This window comes from Equus przewalskii, chromosome 15 (assembly GCF_037783145.1).
Source record: "Equus przewalskii isolate Varuska chromosome 15, EquPr2, whole genome shotgun sequence".
Classification (NCBI taxonomy): domain Eukaryota; kingdom Metazoa; phylum Chordata; class Mammalia; order Perissodactyla; family Equidae; genus Equus; species Equus przewalskii.
Window position 1 is genome coordinate 7533282 of NC_091845.1, and position 25055 is coordinate 7558336.

The 25055-nt window shown below is 50.7% G+C and overlaps 1 protein-coding gene across 1 annotated transcript in view; it reads right to left on the minus strand.

Annotated features, from left to right (window-relative positions):
- SLC6A11 (solute carrier family 6 member 11) overlaps positions 1 to 25055 on the minus strand; it is a 121763-nt gene that overhangs the window by 25407 nt on the left and 71301 nt on the right. Inside the window, exon 7 of the mRNA XM_070576501.1 lies at positions 5315 to 5418. Within this exon, the coding sequence (XP_070432602.1) occupies positions 5315 to 5418 (104 nt within the window). The remainder of the gene's footprint in view (positions 1 to 5314; positions 5419 to 25055) is intronic.

Consider the following 25055-nt stretch of genomic DNA (forward strand, 5'->3'; position numbering starts at 1 on the left):
CGCATGGCACAGGCGCTCCGCTCGAACACTCTGTCTGAGCACCATGGCCATCTTGCCGGGCAGGCAGGGCAGTGCAGGCACCGATAGCCCTGTTTGCCTGATGAAGCCCTTGTGGTTCAGAGAAGTTAGGTGGCTGGACCATGGTCACACAGCTTCTTCTGTATTTCTAGAAGATAAGGAGGCATGGAGAGGGAGTGGGAAGGAAGAGACGCTCCTCCAAAGCCCTGGTAAGGGCGAAAACCAAGGAAGGCGAGAGAGGACAGACTTCGGGGTGCTTAGAGCAAGGAGGGCAGGAGCAGGCTCTGGGCCACAGCGGCTTCTCAGCCAGGGGAGCCCCGTGCCTTCATGCGGAAGCTCGCAGCAGCCTCATGGGTAGACGCCATCCGGGCCAGCCATTCCCGGAGAGGCGCCTGGCAGACCTGGGCGCTCAGTCCCGGCCCTGCGGCTGCGGAGGGATTTTCCGGGGCAGCGGCTGTCCCCTGCTCTCGGGAGGGGCTCACAAGCCAAGAAGCACGGGCAGAAAGCGGTGACCCAGGAGAAGCCAGATGACCAACGACGGGGCTTTGCCAAGATGAAGATGGGACCCTCAAGCCCCGCCCCTCCGCCCCCGGTCTGCATCCGCCCACGGCCCGGCAGGGAGTCAGCCTCCTCAGGCTCATGGTGCCCGGTGCTTCTCTTTAAAGGGAGGCGCCCCGGGGCCCTGCCCGCGGCGTGACTGGAGGTGGGGAGGCGCCAGCGCAGTCACCTCGCCCCACTGCGCTGGCCCCTTGCCGCTTCCAGCAGTAAGAACCTCCTCATGTCGTGTTCCACCAAAACCCGCCTCCTCGGCTAAGCGTCGGCTCTCCCCTCCCCAACAGCCTGGAGCGCCTCTAGGCTGGGGAGATCTGAAGGCCGGGCCCTCTATCCCCTGGAGTTTTTGTTCTCTCAGTTAAACGTCTCCCTTACCAGTTCCCCACCCCCGTGCTCCTGATCTGTCATACCCTTCGGCTTGCCTGCCCTCTTCAAATGTCACATCCAGGGCTGAGCACTAAACTCAACAACAGAGTAGGACTCTCACCTCCTCTTCTCCTGACACCGTACTTTTTATAAGGCAACCAAAGGTACACTAATGTTCATGACTGTAACACCAGTGTGTTGCAACGACCCTGGGAATCAAGGGCACAGTGGAGAGAGCATTAGACTGGGGTCAGGAGCCTGGCGTTCCAATTCCCCCTGCAGTTTCTTTTCTCTGGGCCTGATCTTACCAGCCATACCATAAGGTGCTTGGAGAACAGGGTCTCTTGGGCCTTGCGATAGATTAATCATCTTCCAGCAAGTCATCACTGCCCCTACCTTCTTCCTTGCGGTGGATATATCTCCCCGCCCCACTGCACCTTGCAGCCAAGCCCACCTAACCCACAGCTTGAAGGTAAGCATCCGGGGCTGACCAGCAGGCTGGTGAGCAATGAAAACAAACACCTGTGGTGTAAGTCACTGAGCTCTGGGTTCGCTTGTTATGCAGCATTATTGTGGAAGCGAGTGCCTGACACAGGTCCCTTGGAAGAATTCTTCCGGCACTAGACATAGGCTGGGCTGGTGGGTCTGAGGACTTTATCTGCAAGCCTGATTTATCTTCTCTCAAGGGAAGCTGAGCTCCGCCCAGGTAAGGTCAGAGTCCGTCCTAAGGCTGGGATAAATCTGCTCTTCGTGCCCGTGTCCTGACCCTGACACCAGACAGTGGGAAACAGGGCGACACTGGGGGAAAGCGTTTTCTCCACATCCTCTACATTCTGGAATTCTCCTGTAACACTTGGACCTGCAATGCGCCAGAGTTCTTCAACTGAATCCCGAGCCCCAGGTAGGATAGTCACCCACGCAAGGTCTCAGTCACCTGCTGGTGAAGTTGGGGTGTGCATCCATTTATCTCACACACCACAGCCCATGCTGTCTCCAGGAGTTACACAGAAGCGATGCTCCCTAAGAATCAAGACTTCCAAATCCTGACTTGTGGACCGTTATCTCTGGGCATCCACGTAGTTGTTGAAAAGCAAATGTCCCTTATTGCAAAGTCCCCATCTTCTCCCCAGAGGCCTCTCAAGTGATTTCCTCTCACCGCGGAGAGACAGAGAGGCTCTGGGTGGACCTGCACCCCTTCCAGCCCTGTGCCCTGCGCCCCCGCCCTCACCTCAAGCAGACAGAGCTCAGCCGCCTGTGTTCCGAAGTGAGGATTTTCCCCGCCTGGTGTGCTCCATCTCCAGCCCTCTAATTCCCTCCCTACCGGAACCTTCCGGGTGAAAGGCTTATGTAACAAGTGCTTTGAAGTGGGCAGGAGCTGAGCTGGGCTTTGAAGACCTCCAGAAGCTATTATACCATCAGAAGAGAGGGTATTAATTTTCTCCCTCGGAGTTAGGAAGACCTGCTCATGGAACAGTTTGGAAACGGAAATAAAACGAGCCTTTGGGTTTTACCATGTCACCCAGGGGATTTGTTTTTTTCCGCTGACAGGAGGGGAAAGAACCCTGCTTGTTGGATGGGAAAGCAGAAGGGATCCACAGCAGCCAGCTTACTTCACCCACGTGCTGAGTGGGGAAGAAAGTTGCCACTGACCTGAAACACAGCCAGACGACAGGCCAGACCTGGCCAGATCCTCTTCAACCGCAGGAGCTGGGAAAGGACTGGCCATGCCTGGCAGGGAGGGATAGGGGCCAGAAAGGCCCAGGTTCCAAGCCTCACTCCATCACTGGTACCGTGAACGCAAGCAAGTGCCATCCCCTTAGGCCTCAGTTTCCTCGTCTGTGTAATGGTGTGGCTCCTTCCTTGTTTCCCTACATGTCAGGCAGCACTATTCCGGGCTCGAAGGATGGTGGCAAAAAAGAAGACTGAGCCCGTGTCCTCATGGAGCTGACAGACCAGCTGGAGGTGATGGACAGTGATCAAGAGATCTTGCAGTGCCCAGCACAGAGGGCCCCGTGCTGCCGCTGGCTGCTGATGTGCCGACAGCTGGATGCAGACAGCATGGCTCTCCAGCATCGGAGTGGGGCACACTCACCGGGACCAGAGGGCTGCTGTGCCGCTCTCCCGTCCCAGCGCCTTGCTCCTCCTGGCCACAGCTACCGTTCTGTACGGCGGCTGACGGTGCTCACCCCCAGACCCACCTCCGTGTGAAGGCCTTGAAGGCCAGAAGCATCTTGTGGACAACCTGGTCTGACCTTCACCTCCCCAGCATCCCTCTGTCCAGCCATAGCCAAGTGCCTCTCCGCCCAAAGGCCCCCAGGAACAACAGAACTCCTTGCCTAATGGCGCATCGGATTCCACAATGGCTTTTCCTTCAGCATGCTGGACCTGCCCACTTTCACTGCCTCAGTTTCCCCAAGTTACAATCTCTACAGACTGGAGCTGTGCCCTTGCTGTGTATCTCCCAAGATGCTGATTCCGGTGTCTTACACTTTAGACACACAAAGCACATGGATGCCCTAACAAATGGGTTAGTAAAGTGACCACAAAGCTGGCTTTCAGGGGGGATCCTGAGGTGGAGACCAGGAGCCCTCGGTCAGAGTCTAGTGAGGGACGACCTCCTCGAACCTCAGTGTCCCCATCTCGAAGATGAAGATAATGTGGGAGGGACTTTATCCTTGACGAAACTTCTTTGAAATGATGATGCCACTTGAGCCACACAACAACCAAGCCAGGTGGTCGTCAGGCCCGAGTTCCCATGCCGCCTGCGGGATGGGACAGGCCCTCAAGCTACCTCTCCGACATCGAACAGGGTTCGTTTTTAGACCACTGCCCATTTGCTAGTTGAGGAAAATGTGCTCATCATTTTAAGAGCGTGTTGTTCATTTCTCTATTGGTGTTTTAGTGTTAGTCGTATCGATCTGCTTGTTTTCTTTACGTATTAGGGAGACAAACCCTTTGAGGGTCATATTATATGGTGGTATGCTCTTTGCTTTTGCAGTTGATTTTCACAGTGTTTTATATGGAGATATAATACAGAAGGGTATGTAGATAATATTTGTATTAACTTGATTTTTTTTTAATTATAAGAGCAATATGTACTCAAGAGTGAAAACAAAACATTTAAATTGTATAAAACAAAATAAAACATTTAAACTCTTCAGGGAGGTACTGTGGGAAGAAGCCCCCCTCCATCTCTGACTTCCCCATCCCACTCTCCAGGGGGGCGATTTTTAACAGTTTCCTGTGTTTCCTTCCAGAAATTTGATAAGTTCTAGATTTTTATGTGGACCAATCTGTCACTTTCTTCCCTTTTGATTTCTTTAATTATTTCGATGTTTTCTATATCCTTTCCCATTCTGAAAACAATAGTTTATTCCTAGTTTTAGGATGGTTTCCTTTTAAAAAATTCTTAACTCTCTGATCAATCTGACACTTGTTATGGTGCGCAGGGAACGAGGTACGAGCAGCTACCCTGAGGATTCCCCCCAAATACTTATCCTCTCTCAGAATCATTCGCTGAAAACCCTTCCTTTTTCAACTCATCTGTGCTGGGGGACGGCCTCACTGCCGTGATTCCTCGTTTATACCCGAACAAGGAGCTCTTGGACGGTAAGGAGGAGGTGTGCTGTCCAGCTCTCCCTGCACGGTCACCTCTCGTGAGCAGGCCCCGAGTTCAGGGCTGCCGAGACCTCAGCACACAGACAATCTTAGAGGCCAGGGTGCAAATTCCACTGTCACCATACGCTGCTGGGTGACCCGGGACAAGTCCCTGGCCCTCTGCGGTCTCAGCCTCACAGGAGAACTCAGGCTGCGGGCTTGAGAGACCAGGCAGCCTCAGGCTCACTATCCATGTGAGCCCCATCGCAGCGCTGGGTGCAGCCAGCTGCACGAGGCCGGGGAGGGAGGCCTGTCAGGTCGAGGGGCAGGACAGGGCACCAGCCACCCCAGCTGGGGCAGGAGAGGACCCTAGAGTCAAGTGAAAAGGGCGAGGAAGCAGGTTTCTGAACAGAAGGCAGAGAAACCAGACCCTTGGTGTCAAGACCTGGGTTCAAGTCCTGGCTTTGTCACTTACTAGCTGTGTGACCCCGGGCAAGTCAGTTATGCAGGCTGGGATAAATCTTTGCTGGTTGGGGGATCAGAGGTCTAGATAAGGTTTCAGGAGTGGATCTGCTTTGCAGCCTGGAATGCACTCTGCTCACATCTGCTGTCCTCTCTCCTCTGGGGGCCCACTCTGACCCTGGGGCAGGGCGAGGCTGAGCAACAGCCTGTCCGTCTCCCCCTGGCCCTGAAAGGTGGGAGGACGGACATGAACTGGCCTGGCAGCATGGAGGGTCGTGGGGCGTGGGGGAGAGCTGGCAGGGCCCGGGGAAATGCTCACCTGTAGCAGTTGTTGTTATAATTGTTATAACTTCCCAGAGCAGTCAGACAACCCAGGCAGATGGCATAGGAGAAAAAGATCTGTGTTCCAGCATCTACCCAGACCTGCGGGAAGGCACAAAGAAGTCGGCACAGAGAGAAGAGGTGAGATGAGCGGCGGCCCTGTTCTCTGAAATCTCCCACCCACACCCGGCCCTCCAAAAAGCCTGACAGAGGGATACTCAACTTCCTAACCTGCTCAGCAACGTGTGTTTTACGAATTCTATTCTTGGGGAACACTTGATTAAATATAAATGTCCTCAATTAATTCCAGAGTTTTCCAGAGGTTATGGAAAATAATTCACTGAATAGCAAGAATTTGAGTGTTTAGGATGCTGCTCCAGCTGTGTGATCTTGGAGAAGTTACTTAACCTCTCTGCGGCTTAGTCTCCTCATCTGCAAAGTGGGGAATGAACGCCCCTCTCAAGACTGTTGAGAGGATTCATGCAACAAGGACTGTGAGCCCCTGGGACCCAGCATGATCTCATAGGGTAGATCACGTCTAAGCCAAACGAGTGATTTTCCTTCTTTGGGATGAGAGCACTACAAGAAAACCCCCACAGGATTCCACAGGAGAAAGCACTTGCGTACCTGACCTGAGCGCAAGAGGCGGCTGGGCAGGGTCAGGAGGGGACGGGAGGGGACAGGAGGGGTGGGAAGAGCCCACATCCTCCATTCCGTCCCCAAGAGGAGCATTTTCGGCTTCCTCTGTGGGACCCACGGAAACTCCTTCCTTAGTCTCCAAGCGCCTCTCTGGCAACATCACCATGGACGGCACAGCACGCCCAACAGGGATGATGGCGTCTTCTCCAGCACTTCCCCCAGGCCCCGTTTGTGCCCAGCCCCTGGATGCCACCAGGGAAAACCCAGGGCTCCAACCCCCATGCGGCTGAGGAGACTCCTGCTGGAGAGTCAAGTACCATCCAGAGAACAGGGCTTTGCACCAAATACAAGTACTGGCCAACATTTATTGAGCACTTACTGTGTTCCAGGCACTAGGGCTATGCCCCACGTGCACTGCCATACCTGAATAGTCACAGCAACCCTATGCGGCAGGTGCAACTATTAGCCCCTTTTACAGCTGAGGAAACTGAGGAACAGAGAGGTTGAGTAATTTGCTCAAGACCACACAGCTGGGAAGTGGCAGATGCAAGGCCATGGAGGGTCGTCTCTGGAGATGTATGCTTCCCCAATCCCAGGATTTGAGAAGTCCTCCGATGTGACCTCCACCAACACAAGACTCTCTTCTGAGTACTCCTGAGAGAACAGTCTCCACCTGATTACCACCAGTGACGGGGAACTCACTCTCTCCTGACACAGCCCCTTCTTCTTCAGAGTTCTGACCATCAGAACATTTCTTAAAAGCAGAGGAAATCTCCGTTTCTGTGTTCCTAGTTCTGGGGCCACCCAGACCTCCTCTCTCCTCCACATGGTAGAGATTTAGAAATCTTTAGAGATTTGAAGAAAGCACCAGTGCCCCCTGGGCCCCAGAACGCTCCCTTTTCCAGGCAAAATTTCTGTCTTTCCTCTTTCTTGGGGATTTGATTACACAATACAGGTAGGTCACTCTACCCTGGATTTGCTCAAGTTTGCTAAGCCACTCAATAAATGCTTATTAAAACTGAAGATTATGCTGCCTCCCGACCTAAGAAATGAAGACACTTTTTTCCTCTAACTTAGGGTCACTGGGTTTAGTGTCCTGGAGCCAAATTGGGAATCAGAGGTGGCGCTTTCATGGGAGGGCGGGGGTTGCCAGCGGATCAGGGTGGGCTGAGACATGGGAGGAGGAAATGGAAAGAGGGAATATAAAATATCTTTTTCACTAGAGGGGAGTTGGGAAATGGGGTGGTAGAGAAAGGGCAAATACAATTTAGGGAGGATTTTTAAAAAGCTGGCAGAAACTTGGGGATGCTTCAATGCTGACAGGAAGGGTCCAGTGCAGAAAAAAGCCCTGAAGATTCAGGAGAGAAATGGATGTGTTTTAAATTCTTCCTTCTCTCCCTGAGTTTCCCCACGTGCTACCTCAGTGGATTCCCTGTCCTACTCGGTCAGGCCAGTAAACCACACAGAGAAGCAGAAACAGTACCGCTGCTGACCCAGGAGACAAAACCAGAGCACAGCAGCAGCGTAGCGGGATGCTCAGCGCTCAACCAAGCGCTGCTGCTCGAGCCTCTCGCACGTGGTTTTAACGCCTCTGCCAACCGAGTGTCCCTCTTCCCAGACCTCCACTGTCCTCTGGCTGAGTGCACAGGCCAGAGCGAGAGAAGCACCCAGACTTGTGGGAAAACCAGCTCCTCTATCGCAATTGGGCCCCGTGGCGAGTGCCCTGCCCCCAAAACATGGCAAATAAACTCTGTGAGTTTGAAAATATCAAAGAGAGCTTTCCATCCACACGGCCCAAAGACGGACCCCCAAATCATGATTTTACTCGCAGGGAATTTTTCTGCAGTTTACTCAGTGAGCACGTCAGTGCGAAAACGGACGTCTGCTGGTTTTGCCCCTCTGGCCTCCATCTCCCCTTCTCTGATAACAGCACCCCAACTTTCCTTTGGGAAACCACCTCCTCCCCACTCAGAGGTAAGGTCACCGGTGGTCACATGACACAGGCCTGGCCAATCAAAGCGTCTCTCTCGGCCTCAGTGACTGGCTCAGGAATGAGCATGTGACATAAGCCGAGCTGATGGAACTCAATCCTGGGACTGTCAGCGGTGCCGCTGCAAATGGGACACGTTCTTTTCTCCTGGAGATGTTAGCTTGTAACTGCTGGGGGTCATGGCTGACCTTGAGCAAAGAGCCTGTCTGAGAATAATGCCCACGCAGAGGAAAGCAGAGTCTAGAGCAAAAAAAGACTGATACTGGTGACACGACTTGAGTCCCTGGACCAGTTATACCTGAAATGAAACCCACTCTGGGACATTTCCATTGCAGAGGCCTATAAATGTCTCTTTTTCTTAAGTCAATTTGAATGGGATTGCTGTCACTTCAAATGGAAAGAATTCTGACTAATAGCAACATTAAGCTCTTAAAAAACCCAGGGACTGTAAGCCAAAATCCTTCAATTGACCCTGAATTACCAAAGAACCAGGACTTATTGAGTGCCTTCTGTATGTAGAACCCTGTGCCAGACTCTGAAAGAGGTACTGTACATTACATAGAGCACTCCATCTCCATCTGTAGGTGAGATAAGATGAAATGTTCAAAGAACAAGGTACCCCGCACCTAGGACAGGTGGATGAGGGGGAAGATTAACATGTGCTAGGACAATCAGAGAAGGCTGCCTGGAGGAGGCACACCTTTAAAGACTGGAGAAGCAAGGAGAGAGGACATGTTGGGTGTGGAGGTACATGTGACAGAGGGATGTGTTCTCAGATGATTTTCCCTCCTGCTCCCCTATCTCTATGTTGAAAAGCCTGTTGTTTTTATTCTGATGGTTATCATTAAATTGACATCTTCATAAAATATGCTTGGCCTTCCCCATTTTTGACAATGTTTGTTGGTTCCCAACTATGAGGAATATTGAAATAAGCCAAGAGCCTCTATTTCTCTTCCTTCCCTTTCCTCTAGCACCTAATTTGAAGAAATATCCATTAGTAAAGGCAACGTACAAATTTATTCCACTTTTAATGTACACACTCCCTTCTCTTCCAATTTTTAATACCTGCACTGTATCTGCATTATCAGAACATACAACCGTTACATACTATATTATCTCCTTTATAGCCATTATTCTGTGTGAGTTCTACAGGTGACTATAAATTTAATGCCCACCTTCACCCCTTATGTTAATACCTCTCCTGTCAATTTGGTTGCCTGTGGCTGGTGCTCTAATAAATTGCTCTAGAAAGGCTTATGGGAAATAACATTTCCTGGGTTCTCGCATGTTCATACTAGTTGACCTGTGACCTTTGTACTTGAAAGTCAGTTTGGCTGTAGATAAAATCCTTGGTTCTCTTTTTCTTTTCCTGAGTATCTTGAATATGTTGTGTAGTTGTCTCCTGGCACAAAGGGCTGCTGTAGAAAAGTCTGATGCCACTCTCATTTGTTTCCCCTTAAAAAGCACTTGCCTTTTTTTGGTCTGAATGACCAACAGGTTTTTTTCCTTTCTCTCTGAAGCCCAATAATTTTTATTAGAATATGTCTTAATGTTGATTATTCTGGGTTGTGGTGTACTTCTTCAAGATGTAAATTCAAGTCTTGTCTTTTATTGCAGGTGAAAAATCCCTGAACTATTGTTTTTAGTATTTGCTCACCTCCATTGCTCTGGGTTTCGTCTTTGGGGACTCGTTTGTATGTCGGGTGTTCTTTGTCTATCTTTTATACCTCTCACTTTTTCTTGCATTCTTTAAAAAGATCGCTTTCTTCATTTCTGACTTATTTTTTATTTTCCTGCTTTACAACCTCTATTTACCTTATGATATTATCCATGGTGTCTATTCACCCCTTTATCTTTCTATTTAGTTATTTCTCCTGAAATATGTTTTTCCTTTTGTAAGCTGTCCTTCCTGTCAGCTCTCTTTTCAAATCTTCTTTCCATCTAACAATTTCACGCATGCTATTGTTTCATAGCATCTCGTGTTTTCTTAATTTCTTTTAGCTTGTTTTGAAATATTAAGTTTCAGTGTTTGGATGCTTTGTGGGTCTTTGTGGAACGCATTACCTATAGGAATATTATTCTGTTTATAATTCTTTTTCTTATAATAGCTTTGTATGAGATGTGACCATAATCCTTTTCTGTTGCTCATGTGTAGGGGAGAGGAATTTCCTTGTACTCTTAGCAGGGGGTCTTCTCACGTAGGGGAATGGGGGTGATCCAGGGTCCATTTTCCAACCTCACAGTTCCAGGGTTGCTTCTTCTGTTATTACCAAAAAGTCTTTAAAACCATGGCCATGCAGCCAGTACTTTCTGAAGGTACTGTTCTCTGTTCCCTCCCTCTGCTCTTACTCAGAATTTCTCTTTTTGTTTCCTCTAGTGTCTCTGTCCTGCTCAATCTGGATTCTGCTTCCAGTGGTTCCTCCTCCGCGTGGGGTTCTCTCTGACTGCGGAGCCCCAGCTGGTCAGTCCCTGGAGTTCCCAGGGCCCAGACCCCTGCCCGAGCTTCCTGCGGTCCTCCCACCTCACCTGTGACTTGCCGCCTGCACATATGCCTCCCTCTTTTGGCTCATGTTCTCAGATGGCTCCACCAAGCTTCTCTTCCCAGAGTCCCCTTCTTCTACGGCTGAGCACATGTTGGAGATTTCGGGGTTTCTTGGGTCTCAGCCTTCTGAATTCCCTTTGCCTTCATCTTCATCTTTATCTCATCCCACAGAGTTGACACCATGCAGATGTGACTGCGGTTGGTGTTTGGGCCCCCTGTTCACATTTCGTGGTTCATGGAGTCACCTAGTTATGCAGATGGTGCTATCAATAGGTTTTTTGGTTTGCTATCCTAGTTTCTCTGTTTGGGTGAAGAGATTCTGGGAAATTTAAAAAAAATTTTTTTCTGTTGCCATCTTCTCTCTTTGGTTTTCAAAAAAGCTTTAGAGGGCAGATTAAGCAAGACTGGTCTCACTTGGAGGTGGCAGAATGCCCAGAGTTGAGTAATTTGGTGGATGGGGGTACAACATTAGAGGACGAGCCAGTTTTTTAAAGCGAGTTTGGAGGTATAAAGTGGGGAAATGGGTAAGTACAGTTCTGGACAAGACAAATTTGACACATTGAATGAGATGTGCAGGACCCAGGTAGAAAGTCTAGGCCTAAATATCACAGTCTGGACTGGAGACACAGGCTTGGAAGTCATCAGAACTTGGGCAGGAACTTAACATTTCTCCATGATTCCAGATCCAAAACTTTCTACATTGGCATTTTCTATTTCCCACGTTTGGAAAACCCACATTGATATCAACTCTTCTGCTGAGACACATGTTCACTGGGCATGCAATGCCTGAGAACTTTCAGGATTAGATTTCTTGAAAAAGTCTCACAAAGAAGGATGATATGTCTTTACAGGGAGTCTGCATCATCAGACTCCTGAACAGATGGGCATAGCTGATGCGTGTCTATGTTTTCAAACATATGCCTATGGTTGCGAAAATGCAACAGGGCCCCAATTGTCAGCCTTCATCCTCAGTCTGGGAAAGAATAAATTACTCATAAGGAAGCCACTATATTTGTTAAGATAATTACTGATAGGCTATGTTGGATTAAACAGTAAACCCCCAAATCTCAATGACTTAGCACAACAGAAGTTTATTTCTTGCCCATAGAAAGCCAGATGCAGATTGTGAAGGGGCTCTCTCCCACCTGATGACTTAGTGATACAAGCCTTCCCATCTTATTAAGATATTTCCATGTCAACACAGCCTCTGAGGTGGAGGAATAGAGAACTGGAGGTTAGCTTGGGAAATTTTTAAGAGCCAGGTCTGGGAGTTGGTGTTGATGGTATCACTGACCAGAACCAAGTCACGTGGTCCCAACCTAAAGGCAAGGGAATCTGGGAAATGTAGTCTTCCCGTTTACCCAGGAAGAGAAAGAAAGAAATAGTTGGTGGACACACAGCATTATCTCTCTTAGAGGCATTATCCCAAGTCTACGGTTACTTCTTTCTTTCAACAACGAATTCTACAAACAAGATCAAACAAGATCATGGTGGCCACTGGAATGATTTGACAAAAGGGGCAAAGAGAGGTTAATAAAACAGGCTAAGAGAACATTCATGAACCCTTCTACCAGTTTGCTGATGCCTCAAGAAGTGGGAAACTGGAGTCAACATCTGTTGAAAACCTACTGCGTGCTTGAGGCTTTCATGGACACCATCGCGTAATTTACATCATCATCTCCCTAGGTAAGTATTGTCATCTCCACTTTTGTAGAAGAGGAAATGGATCCATAAAACGTCAAACAGCTAATAAGAGAGAGAGTCAGGTTCGAACCCAAGGCGTTCTGGCTCCACGTTTTACAGAGGAAAGCTGGGGCCTCCTGGGGTGCTGAGCAGGCCTGGAGTCTTGGCCGGGATTTACACGGCTCTGTGGCTGTCAAGTCAAACAAAACAAAGGCAACCCCACCTCAGTGAAAGGAAGACCAGGCAACTGAGCCCCACTGACCAGCATCTCCCAGGATGCCGCAAAGGGGGCAGCTCAGCGGAGAAAGGCCTTCCTATTTCTCAAAGATGATTTGAAGAGAAAATAGTCTGCACAAAACAAACCCTAAGGAAGCTGGGTCAATAGCTGAGGAGCGGATACTCCCCATGTTCTGCAGCAATGAATGGGGGGCGTTCTGGCAGTGCAGCCGGGGGCGGTCCACATTCAGAAGTCTGGGGGACAGATTTGCATGGGAACAGGGGAGCAGAGCCCCTTTGGAAGAGAGGTGGTCCCGCCCTCTGGCTCTGGGGTAAGCTCCTTCTCTCAGGGCAGCTGGTTCCAATAAGCCCCAGTCCACAGTAGGTGCAGAAAGCAATGGCACTGGTATAACCAGCCTGCCCAACGAGACCCTCAGGGCCTAGCATAGGGAGGCACAGAGTAGGTCCTCAGTGATCTCAGCTCGGAGAAACAAGGAAGGATGGAGGGACAAGGACAAATTCTTCCCTTCCCACATTCAGAAGTTATATTTGTCATGATGGATCCTCAGTATGTGCTGCCCCACGTGAACCGCACTTTACAGTTTATAAGGCATCTTCTTATATCCTGTGACCTGCACACTGCCCTGGGGTGGGCACCACTGTCCCAAGGTTAGCGGGAAACACTCTTGCCCTTTCTTCACATTCCCCCTTGACCAAGTAAGTAGGATGTCTAATCTCCTACAAGTCTGGGGAGAAAGCTCCACATCATCTTCTTACCTCCTGGAGAGAAGTGACATATCTGACCGGGAGTCGGGGAGAGGTCCACTGTGCATGTGCGACTAGCGCCTCCCTCTTTCTCCCTCACACACTAAAGATCAAACAAGATAATGTGTGTAAAACAAATACTCCGCACGGTGCCCAGCTCTTGGGGAGCACGGAGGACGTGCTCAGACCCCAGCCTGAGCGCCAGCCCACAGCGGGGGCCTAGTCAACGTTGCTTCCTTCCAAGGATCTGCCAGTCTTCAAGGACCTGGAGGAAAAGGCCTCTTCCCTTTCCCCACAATAAACATGCAGTAGTGTCCGCTGTGTGCCAGGCACAGTTCCAGGAGCGCCAGCCCCCAGGAAGCTTACGTTCTAGAGGAGAGACAGACCGTACACACAGGCAGAGACCTGGGGGAGAGCAGTGAGGAGGACCAGGGGAGGCGAGGTCCCCACTCTGTGCAGGTGCCGCTGCCATCTGGGGAGTGAGGGGAACTGGAGGTGCAGGAGCAATCTACTAGGGCAGTGAAGGCACTGGGGGCTACAGAGAGGAGCGCCCCGGCATCATGCTTTGAACAGAGCCAAGGGCAGCGTGCCTGCCGGTCACTGACACCAGTGCCAGCAGGTGGGCCCGGTACGTCCACCCTGTGTCCTGGAGTTGGTGCTGTTCGCTGCACTGATGCTTAGAGGTCTGTGACACACGCAGCATTAACCCATCCTGCCTCGAAAGCACCAGGAGGAGGAGGTAGTAGGTGATGTTGGTGATGCTGACAACCACAGCGGCACCTGCTTACCTTTGTCAGCACCTACGACGTCCCAGCGCTGTTCTAAGCACTTTACAGGTATTAGACTCACTGTTTACAAGTATTGGACTCAGTGGGTGCTACTCTTATTGCCTTTTTATAGATGAAAAAACTAACAGGTGACGTCACTAGTCCATTTAGCTCTGGCGAGATGTACACACTGACCACTGTGTGAGCAATCCCCTTCGGCTTAGGGACAAGTGAACCTCCCAAAGTGCCCTCAGGAGCCTGGCCTGCCTTTGGGAGAAGTGAAGCACCATGCAAAGGGGGACTAAATTAAATGAGATGGTTTTGTCAGGTGCCTGGTTCCGAGCGTTACTAGGGCTTAATGGAAACGGCATGAGGTTCGGGGTCAGGCAGACCCAGGGTGGAGCCCTGCTCTTCCACTTACCTGCTGTGGAACCCTGGGAAAGTTACTTCACCTCTCTGAGCCTCAACTTGCTTGTCAGTGAAAGCAAGATACAGTGAATATAAAGTCCGCAGTGGGGTACCTGGAACAATGGCTAACGCTTCTCAGCTACACTATAAAACCGAGCCCCTCGTCTTTTCCACCATCCAGCCCCCTCCCCACCAGATGCAGATTTCAGAGCAGCACGGCCTGCAGCAGCCCGTCACTAACACAGATGTGCCTGACCTCAGGGCCGAGAGCAAGGGTAACAGTGAGGGGCCGGAGCAGCCTCGAGCCCACTGCCATCCCAGTGCCGGCCAGGAAGACACGTGGAAACCGCCAGACCCAACAGCACATGTGGCATTTGTCCGTTGGATCCAAGAAGCCAGGACATGGCTGGGTGGCCCTCCTGGGGCTCACGACCTACAGCCTCTTCTCTCTTTAACATTCTCTTTTCAATTAGCCACACACAGACACACAAACACACACACAACACAACTTTTGTTAGCAGAGCCTTTGACTGAGGCAAAAACATAACTTATATGGCCTGGCAGAAAATGGCTGAATTAAGCTCTTTCTTTTCGCCTTTTATATTGGTAAAGATTCTCAAAAGATTAAAAGTGGGTTAGGAGAATAATACAACAGCTGTGTTTCCAGTGTGTACCTGACAACGGCTTTTGTAGAAGTGAATAATTACATGAAAATCACTTCCTTCCCACCCCTTTCTCAGCCGCTCGGGTTGCTAGGCGCGCTCTCTCCTGCGTTCGGCTAATGCCACATACAGAAGCTGATGAACACAGTATGGCCATTATGAGGGAAGGCAGGCTGGAGGGAGGAGGACTCAAACGCTCCCTCCCTGGTGGACTCAGCGTGGGGAGAGGGCTGGACTCTGGACATATTTAAATGCTAATGTGCTGGGCAGGCGGGCAGGGCCAGCGGGAGCCGTGGTGGGAAGGGGCAGAAGCTGTTGGCCTGGAAGCCCCACTGGAAACATGTTCTGCGGCCTCTGGCTGCGGCGCCGGGCCCTTCCCTGGGCAGCCAGCCCTGGGGGCCAACTTGGGCCCTGCCAGACACCCTGCCAGTGAAGTGTCAGCAGGCTGAAGAGTTGCACCGCAGGCGGCGAGGAGCTGTTCAGTTCTGCGGGGGTGGCCTGGGTGTGTAGGCTGACCCTGGTGGCCCCTTTGTGTGGAGCAGGGAGCAAGGTCACTGCAGCTGGGCCTTTGCCCGGAGGCTCGACAGCCGTGTCCTGGTCACAGATTGCAGAAGGAGTGGACGGGCGGTCACTGGCACTGGGGCGATGGAACAACCTCCATCCCTCATGTGGTAGAATCCTGGGGGCTGCGCACGCCTCTCCTTAATCCATGGCATGAGACAATTGAGCCCGTTTACCAAAGGGCTAAACAGGAGGCTGGGAGCGATGGATGGCACGGGCAAGGCCTGAGCTTCTCCCAGGACTGTCCACGCACCTTCAGGGGGCTATGCTTTAGGCCAAGGTCTTCCCCCATCAGTGTTCCTCTAAGGGGATGCCATTGGCATGTCGGGCAGGACAATTCCTTGTGCAGGACTGTCTTGTTCACTGCAGGAGGTTTAGCATCACTGGCTCCCACTCTCTAAATGCTAGAGGTGGCCCCAGTCATCATGGAAACAAGAATTATGCCCCCACGTGTTTCTAAGTGACCCCGGGCAGTGGTCCTACCTAGGTCTGGTTGAGAACCGTCGAGGCAGGAAAAGTCTGAGCTGGCATCAGTGGTGGGGCTGCAGAACCCAAATCCCATCACAGGGGAGCACAGGGTCAGGGTCTTCTGGGCCAAACCAGACATCAGCTCCCAACCAAGTCCCGAGCTGGCACGTTCTACCATGTCAGCTGAGCAAGCAGCGGATGAAGCCTCATCGTCTCCCACCATAACCACTTCTCTCCTCTAACAGCCATGGAGCTGGTGCCAGGCCGAGAGCCAGGGAAAGAAAAGGCACACCAGGATGCCCCTCCACGCCCTGGGACAGCCAAGCAGCTGTGTATACTCCAGTCTATAGAAACGACTCCCTTGGGAGGAAAACGAAAAAGGAAACAGCCATGGTTCACGGTTGGTGAAGGCAGCTGCCTCTGCGTCTGCCCAGAGACAAAGAAGTAGATACAGTTAATCAGCCATCAGATTCATTGTTTCTGTCTGTCTCCTCCAGCTGGAACAGAAGCTCCACGAGGGCAGGGAGGCTCATCTGCTTTCTTCACTGATGCGTCCCTGGCACTTTGCACACTGCCTGGCACATGGGAAGCACTCAAAATATCTGCTGAAGACCCACAGCTGCTTAGAGTCTCCAGGACACAGGAAGGGAGAACAGCAAGGCTCATAGAGAGTCCTAGCTGTGAGGTCACGTGGAGAATGTGCTGGACTGAGATGTTCAGGGCACCTGGTTCCAATTCCAGATTGTCCTGAAAGTTTCTGTGTGTTCTCCCTAAAGTTCTTTCTTTTTTTCTGGCCTCAGTTTTCTAGTCTGTAAAATAAGGAAACTGGATTGCAGTGGAGATGACACATAAATGGCATGCACATCCCACCCCAATTTCTTTCAGTGGCAGAAACTGCTAATCAACCCCACTCCCATTCCTTCCAGTGGCAGACAGTGCTAATCAATCCCACTCCCATTCCTTCCAGTGGCAGACAGTGCTAATCAATCCCACTCCCATTCCTTCCAGTGGCAGACAGTGCTAATCAATCCCACTCCCATTCCTTCCAGTGACAGACATTGCTAATCAATCCCGTTCCCATTCCTTCCAGTGGCAGATATTGCTAATCAATTGTACCCCCCCCCATTCTTCCCATAGCAGATATTGCTAATCAATCACAACATAATCCAGCTATGGTGGAAGAAGTCCACCATCAGTCAGAGTTGGTAAATGTACTAAAACCAGGTTTTCTAGCCCTGACATCCCAGGCTTATATAGCAAGGATTTGTTTTGGGGTCAGTTGAGGCTCATTTTCTTGGGGTGCTTCAACCTTATAGTCTTGAAAGCCTAGGAAGACTGTGACAATACTGAGTTTAAGCTCCTGCCCCACGCTAGGGACAAACTTCAACTGAAACGCAAGGGGCAGAGTCTTTATAAAGGGAACAAGAGAATGACATCATGCTCATGGAGATACACGTGTTCAATGGCTTTTGGCACTTGTCCTGGCCTGGAAGGAAGTGGCAGCATATTCCAGTGATGCAAATGGTGTCAGCAAAGCCTAGAGGTAGGAAAAGGAAAGGTCTGTGTGAAGGCGCCCAGCAGAAATGCGGATAAGCAGAAGACTGAGAGACAGGATGGAACGCGCCTTCCTGGACCCCACGATTCACAGAGCTGGCATTTCATTCATCACTATATGTTCCATGGGAAGCCGCTCAGAGTTTGAGTGGGAAAATGCGTGTGGTAGCCACAGGGAGGATGCAGGAAGATGCTACTTGACTGCATGTGAAATAGGATTCTGACAGTGAAAGGGAAAGCACTCAAATTCCTGCCCAGAGGAGCCTCCCAGAGGGGATCCATGGTGGCTAGAGGGTGGGGACAGTCACCTTCGGCAGGGAAAGAGCTTCTTCCCTGGCTGAGAGCTCCAGCCCTGGGATGAGCGCCCCATTGCTAGAGGCAACCAAATAGTTGGGGATGCAGTGAGGAAATTCTTGCATTGCATTAGAAGTTAGGGCAGAAATCTCTGAGGTTCTCTGCTGCTAAGAAACTTAACAGTCAGTGGGTAAACTCCTGTCTACACCTTCTGAGCATCATATACCTGCCAGGCAGAGAGAATATAGAGGTAATTAAGACCCCCATCTCCTGCTCAGGAGCTTGCCATCTAGCAAGTGTATGAGGGAAAAGGAAGTCAGACAAGCACCCTCCCCGGTCCACAGACTCAGGCAGATCTGGGTGAGAGCCAGCTTTGCTGGGCAACCTGGGGGAACCCACTTCTTTAAGCCTCAGTTTCTTCGTGGGCACAATGGGGATGACAACAGCTCCAAGTGGCCAGCATTGCTCTGGAGACAAAATGAGATATGCGTGTAGAGTGCATGCTAACACCTGGCTCACGTAAATGCTGCATCCAGTGGGAGAGGCCAGGGAGGGGTCATTCTTTTCAGCTTGAGAAAGCATCTTTGAAGGGTCTAGGGGGCTGAGCAGGTGTGCCCCAGGAGGGGAAGTGGAAGAAAAGCCAGCTATTCCAGACTGGCTCAGAGCCCCAGCCTCCTTCCCACTCCAGTGTGAGTGCTCCCACAAGGGGCAGGCAGCCCGCGTGCTCCAGGGCTCCCCGCTCCTCTCCAGGCCCAGCAGACAACCCCAGGGAGCCAGGCTGGGCAGCCTCAGCTGGGACCTCTCCGTCTCCCGGGGGCCATCGCCTCTGGGCAGCATCAGGAGTTAGAATGGAGGGGAGACCCACCACCTCCGCCGGGCTTTCGAGGGGCCGTGCGAGCTGCCCATGTGAGCATCTGCTGGAGGTGTGAAGATGCCCTTTGCTCCCAAAACGAAGGTGAGCGGATTCTCTCCCATCATCTCAGCAGCAGAAAAGCAGGCCCTCACATCCTCACGGACTTCACTTCCGTGCTGGGGGCTCACGAGGCTGGCTGTTTATTTAGCCTTCACAACAACACTCGGAGCTAGGTACCATTATCTCCACTTTACAGATAGGAAACTGAGGCCTGGAGAGGCTACAGAAGCGGCCCTCGATCTCCCTCAAACCCAGATCTGTCTGACCCCAAAGACCACCCTTTAACCCTCCCAGGAGGCGGCCACCATCTCAGCCCAGAGGAGAGCACCCAGGGTAACCACCTGTCTCTGCTCCTCACAGGCCCAATGTCCAAAAGGATGTGGCGCTCGACATGCGAGGTCCTGCCTGCGTGGGCTCACGTCCTGTTCTCCGTCCTCCTCTCGGCATCCTTGCCGGCCTCCACGGTCACACAGCCGCCTTCTCCACACTGCCTCTCCTCTGCCATCTACACAGAGAGGTGGCAACTTCACATGATACCAGATCCTCGTGAATCGGAGTAATGGGGAGCAAGTCCAGAGCACTCAGGGCAGCGGGCAGCAGCAGGGTGGGTGACAGGTGAGCGAACGACCACAGCAGCACGGCAGGCCGCCTTTCACCCACGAGCTTTGACACCGTCTTCTGGACCACAGGACGGTCCTGGAGGGTGAGAACACAGGAGGGATGCCCACCTCACAGGTGGACACACGGGAGACGTGACAGGCTGCCACAACACTCCCTTCCAAATGACGCTCCAGGACTGTGGCCCTGGCTCTGGGCACAGGCACCCTGAGTGAGGGGCTGTCCTCATTCCTCACGCCTCCCTCAGGGACTTTCCCAGGCATCAGCTTGAGTAACAAAATCAAGAACGGTAATTTTAAAAATAAATCAAGACATGAATATGGAAGTGTTCAGGGGTTGAAGTCTGCTGATGTCTGCAACTTCACTTTGAAATATATCCAAAAAATGAAGTGGATGGATTGACAGCGGCTTGGAGAGGTCTGTGATGAAGCAGACACAGCAACATGTCGATGGCAGAATCTGGGTGGTGGGTACGTGGTGCTCCCTGTGAGGGCAGAACCAGAAAGACCACTGAGGGGAAGCTCCCATCCCAGCAGAGGGAACTGGTGGGCTCCCCGAGGAGATGAGCCCTATCTGAAAACAGGGAAGGGACCCACCTCCCAGGGACGCATCAGGGAGAAGATGTATGCTTTGTGACCAGCAACGCATGATCACAGCAGTAGGGTAAACTGAGGAAATCCCTCTCCTACCCAGGGGAGAGTCAGGAGCCAAACCCAGTGTTCAGCCCCCAACCAGAAAACCTGGGAGTTTTCTGGGATTCCACCGTCTCCTCCTGCCATCACCTCGATGATTACACACACTTCTGAATTCCTTATATCATCCCACTGCAATTCACAGCCTTATCTTATCTTAAACCTCATTTTCAGCCACAGTTCTGTCCTGGATGAGGAGGAACAAGCTTCCAGGGCTCGAGGGAGGAGGAGCGTCGTACAGGAACGGACACATCCCGCAGGCGCCCTCTGCACGGTGTTACGGGTGCATTTTACACTCTGTCTCCGAGGCATTCACATAGAAGCTGCGTCTGCTGTTTATTGTCCTCACCCATCTTTCTTAGAGAACGCTTGCTTTCTTCTCACTTTGTCTTCTCCACTCCGTCGCCTATTTTGAGGTGTCAACAATTATCATGCACCCACAATGCTGGGCAGGAGCACAGCGCTGAGAAGACCACATTTACAGCAGCATTTAGTGAGCGCTTACTGTCTGCCAGGCGACTTGCAGGCCCCCAGGGGAGGGTGGGGTTGGCTGAGATGCTGTCTGCTGTGGAAGGGTAGTCTCAGGTGGGGATCAATGTCATCTGAATTATCACCCCAAGGATGCTGGCCACACGTGTGCCTAGAATGACATTCATCTGACCTTCCCCCACTTACTCTCAAGGCCTTGAGAAATCGTAATGCTGTATCGTCTATAACCTTGGGGCCATGTGGATGACGTATTATATAAAAACACTCACATGGCCACAGATAAATCATCTCATCTCTCTGGGGCTCATTTCCACAAAGGACATTTTAAAGAATAACTCCTGGGCTCTGCCACCTTTTATTAATCAGACACACATAACTGCTAACCGGAACTTCCCGTCAGCACCAAATAGCCCATGGGAATGGGTCATGGGGGTGGGGGGGGGAAGAAAAGGGTAATTGATAACGAAAAGATTGAAAACCAGTGATTATACTTGTTGCCCTTATTTTATGGCTGAGGGAACTCTGGCACAAGGAGGGACAATGACTGTTCAAGGTTGGCGAGGGAGCTGGGTTCCCTGATCTGAGCCTGGGAGTTTCCCACTATGCAACATTGCCTCCTGGGGGCAGGGGAGGGTGGGAGATGCAGGGATGGAGGCCTTCCCAACACTGCAGGCTGCGCTGTGCCCACTCGCCCAACATTTGGAAGGTCTCTCAGCCTCTAATGGAGGCAGCAGCTCTGTCTGACCTCCTTGTGAACACTGCGCAGGACCGGGCGCCTGCCCTGCAGGGCTCTCCAGAGTGCGACTTGCATATGAGAAGTGAGGGAAGTGGAACAGGAGATTCACACACCAGTGAGCTTTCACAGAGAAGAACATCAAATGTCACAATCGCAGCAAACTAAGACGTCTCAAAGCCCCATCATCTTGCTGCTCACAGACAGAAAAAAATCCTCGCTCTCCTTGCTCCTATCTGTGCTGGGTCAGAAATCATCAGAACGCATTGCATTCACAAAGCACACTTTTTCCTGACCAATGAGGAGTTGCAGGAGGCCGTCACAGCATCTTAATTCTAAGAACTGCATGCACCTCTCCGCAGCCTTTGTGTTCCTCAGAGCTCTGTTGCACATGTCAGCCTGTTTGATACTCTTGCAGTCACTTGAGGTAGAGAAGGTAGGGCTTGTTAAGATGGAAGCTCAGAGAGGTTAGGCGATCTGCCCAAGGTCACAAAGCTAGTGCGTCAGGACCTGATTCCATGTCTAGTGTAATCTCTTGATCTCACAGACGAGAAAACAGGCTCAAAGGGTGGAGAGACGACAGATGTTTCAACTGGAGTTTCTGCATCCTCGTCCAGTGCTTCACCAGCTGTGGCCAGGTCCCCTCTGTGGGACTCAGCTAATCATTCACAGAAGAAGAAAGTGAGCCTGGACCATGACTCTCAAACTTATTAAAATAGCAAATAAATGGGCTCCGTGGGGGCTTTTTGTCAAATATCTTGATGAATATGATTTTACTCCACATGCTAGAAGGAAATTTACTGTCAGAAAATATATTCATGGATAGTATGAAATATGAAATCACCACCACAAACATATGACTCTATGAATAAAACTGTGCTGTTGAATTAAGCATGAATAACTAAGGGCTACTTCCATTAATATTAATTTACTGCTTGAACATTCAGTATGCCACGTTCCAGACCAGCAGATGAAGAGAAGCAAATACTGAGAATTAAACATATTTCAGGAGACAAGGAAGACACATAATTATGGAATAGAATAGGCATTTTAAATTCATAGCTTGGCTTGAAAGGAAGGTAGAAAGTTATACTAGATGCCAGAAATGAGAGAAGTCAAAGCTGAAAGACGGGGAAGAGGAATAGACCCAGCAGCCCATGGGGATATCCAAGCACACAGAAGCCGGAGAAGCTGGGGCTTAGACTCCTTCCCAAGGACAGAGTTACGACCACAGGCCCTGGGTGTGACCAAGAGCTGGGCTTACAGCTAGGAGCTGGAAAGGGACTGCCCTACAGTGCATGAGATATTAGAGTACTCTGCCCCTCAGCCCGGGACTCAACGTGCAAGTGCCAAGTGTGGGTGTGACCACACACTGCTCCTGCAATGGGGCCACCCAAGTTTAGACAGTACCTTTACAATTACCAACCTAGAATTCCATGCCCAGCTAAACGACCATTCAAGAGTGAGGTGAAATAAGTATCTTTTCAGACACATACAGACTAAGAGAGCTTAGTTCCCACAGGCCCTTGCTGAAAGAACTACTAAAGGATGCACTTCAACAAGAGGGAAATTTAACCCAGTAGAAAGGAGTGAAAATAACAGGGAGCAAAGGAATGGGCAAACACGTTGTAAAATCTGACTAAGTGTCAACTCTAAAAAGCAACAAGGCAGAATTCAAAAAGTGATAGATAACAAGGAAGCGAGGATGATGGGGGAAGTGTGGATTTTGGAGGGAAATTTGTGTCCTGTGGCATTTTACGGTTTACAAAGAGGATGAGGCTAGTTAGACGCTCTGGCTAATGGAGCACCCACATCTTCTGTCTTCCCACTGTGCTTAGGGAAGAGGCTTCCTTCCAAGCCTGGGAGTCTGTGCTGGCACCTGTCACAGCCTCCTTAGCACTTCACGGGGTGGACCTCCAGTTACAGCCCTTTCTGCCCAAGACAACTGTGGCCTCAGTCCTGGCCCTGATTATTCACTGTGCGTTCTTTGAAGGCTTCTGGAAATAACCAGGCCCCTCAGGGATGGAGGAAAGAAACCCACAATGCTGACAGCATATCTTCGGAGAGCCAGGCGTCACTGCTCCATTTCCAAGCGCCTGGTGCAGTTTGAGTTCATTTCCACAGACTCTCCTGCTTCTGGGCCTTTTTCCCTTGAGAGCACTGCTGTCAACAGAATTTTCTGCAATGATGATAAATGTTCTATATCTGCTCTGTCCAATATGGCAGCCCCCAGACACATGTGGCTCTCAGGTGCCTGAAATTTGACTAGTGAAACTGAAGAACTGAACTTTAACTTTTATTTAGTCTCAATTACTTTAAGTTTAAATGTCCAGATAAGGCTTGTGGCTACCGTACTGGACAGTGTAGCTCCACAGGGTGGGCAACCCCAAAGGGATCCATTCCATTCCCAAATGATCCCGAGAGATGGGCTCAGGAACTCCTGGAGCGATCTCCCCCTCCCTCTGCTCTGGAGCTGAGCGAGAGCAAGTGGGCGGCCCCGACACCCAGGAGATCCCTCTTGCTCATCTCACTCAGCCCCAGCACCCCTGCCTCCTCTGACCACAGCCCTCACTGGTGTCTGACAGGCCTCGGGCTGCCCCGAATGCTCTCAGACCAGCGTTCCTCAAACTTCCAGGTTATGCAAACCAGCAGAGGATGCTGCTGAAATCAGACTCTGATGGAGCAGGTTTGGGGTGAGGCCTGAGAGTCTGCATTTCTAACAAGCTCCCAAATAAGGCAGCTGCTGCTGGTGTGGGGGCCATGCTTTGAGTTGTAAGGTTTTGGATAGCTGTCTTGAAAGTCAGTTGGCTCTGTCCATAGGCACAGTGACAGCTAGCATAGCAATAGCTCCCATTAATCTCCGGATCTTCTCTTTTTGCTGTTTCAGTTCTCCATAGGCTTTTAAAAGCACCCTCTGAGGAACAGGATGGGTTAAATCGGTTTACGCTACGCAGCATCACAAAAATGCCTGAAGTTTTGGTCAAGAAAATAAAATTAAAGGCATACGCATGTCTTAAAGAAAATAGCTAACATTGACTGAGCATTTACTGTGTGCTGGACGCAATGCTAGGCACATGATGAACCAGCATCATCTTATGTAATCCTCATAACAACTCCTTTAGAGATGAGGACATCAAGGCACAGAGAGGCTAAGTAATTTGCTCGAGGTTACACAGTAAGCAATGAGCCACGACTTAAATCCAAGCAGTCTGATGGTAACCCCAACATGGTACCTGCAGGAGCTTTGGCTGAAAGCTCAAGAACAGGGATCTCGACTATTGGGAGTGGATGCACTCTTTTTAAGGAAAATATGCTTAATGAAATACCTGCACCCAAATGTCTATAGCAGCTTTATTCACAATGGCCAAATTTGGAAGTACCCAAAATGTCCACCAACGACTGAAAGGATAAACAAGCTGTACATCCAGACAATGAAGGTTATTCCATGATAAAAACGAAGAGCTAGCAAGCCCCCAAAAGACAGGCAGGAGGCTTAAATGCATGTTACTAAGTGAAAGAAGCCAATCTGAAAAGACCACATAATGTATGACATTCTGGAAAAGGCAAGTCTGTGGAGACAGGAAAAGATCAGCAGTTGCCAAGGGGTTGGGGAGGAGGGAGGGCTGAATAGGTGGAGCACGGAGATCTTTAAGGCAGTGAAACTACACTGTAGGATACTGCAACGGTGGAAACATAACATTATGCATTTGTCAAAACCCACAGAACACACAACACACAGAGTGAA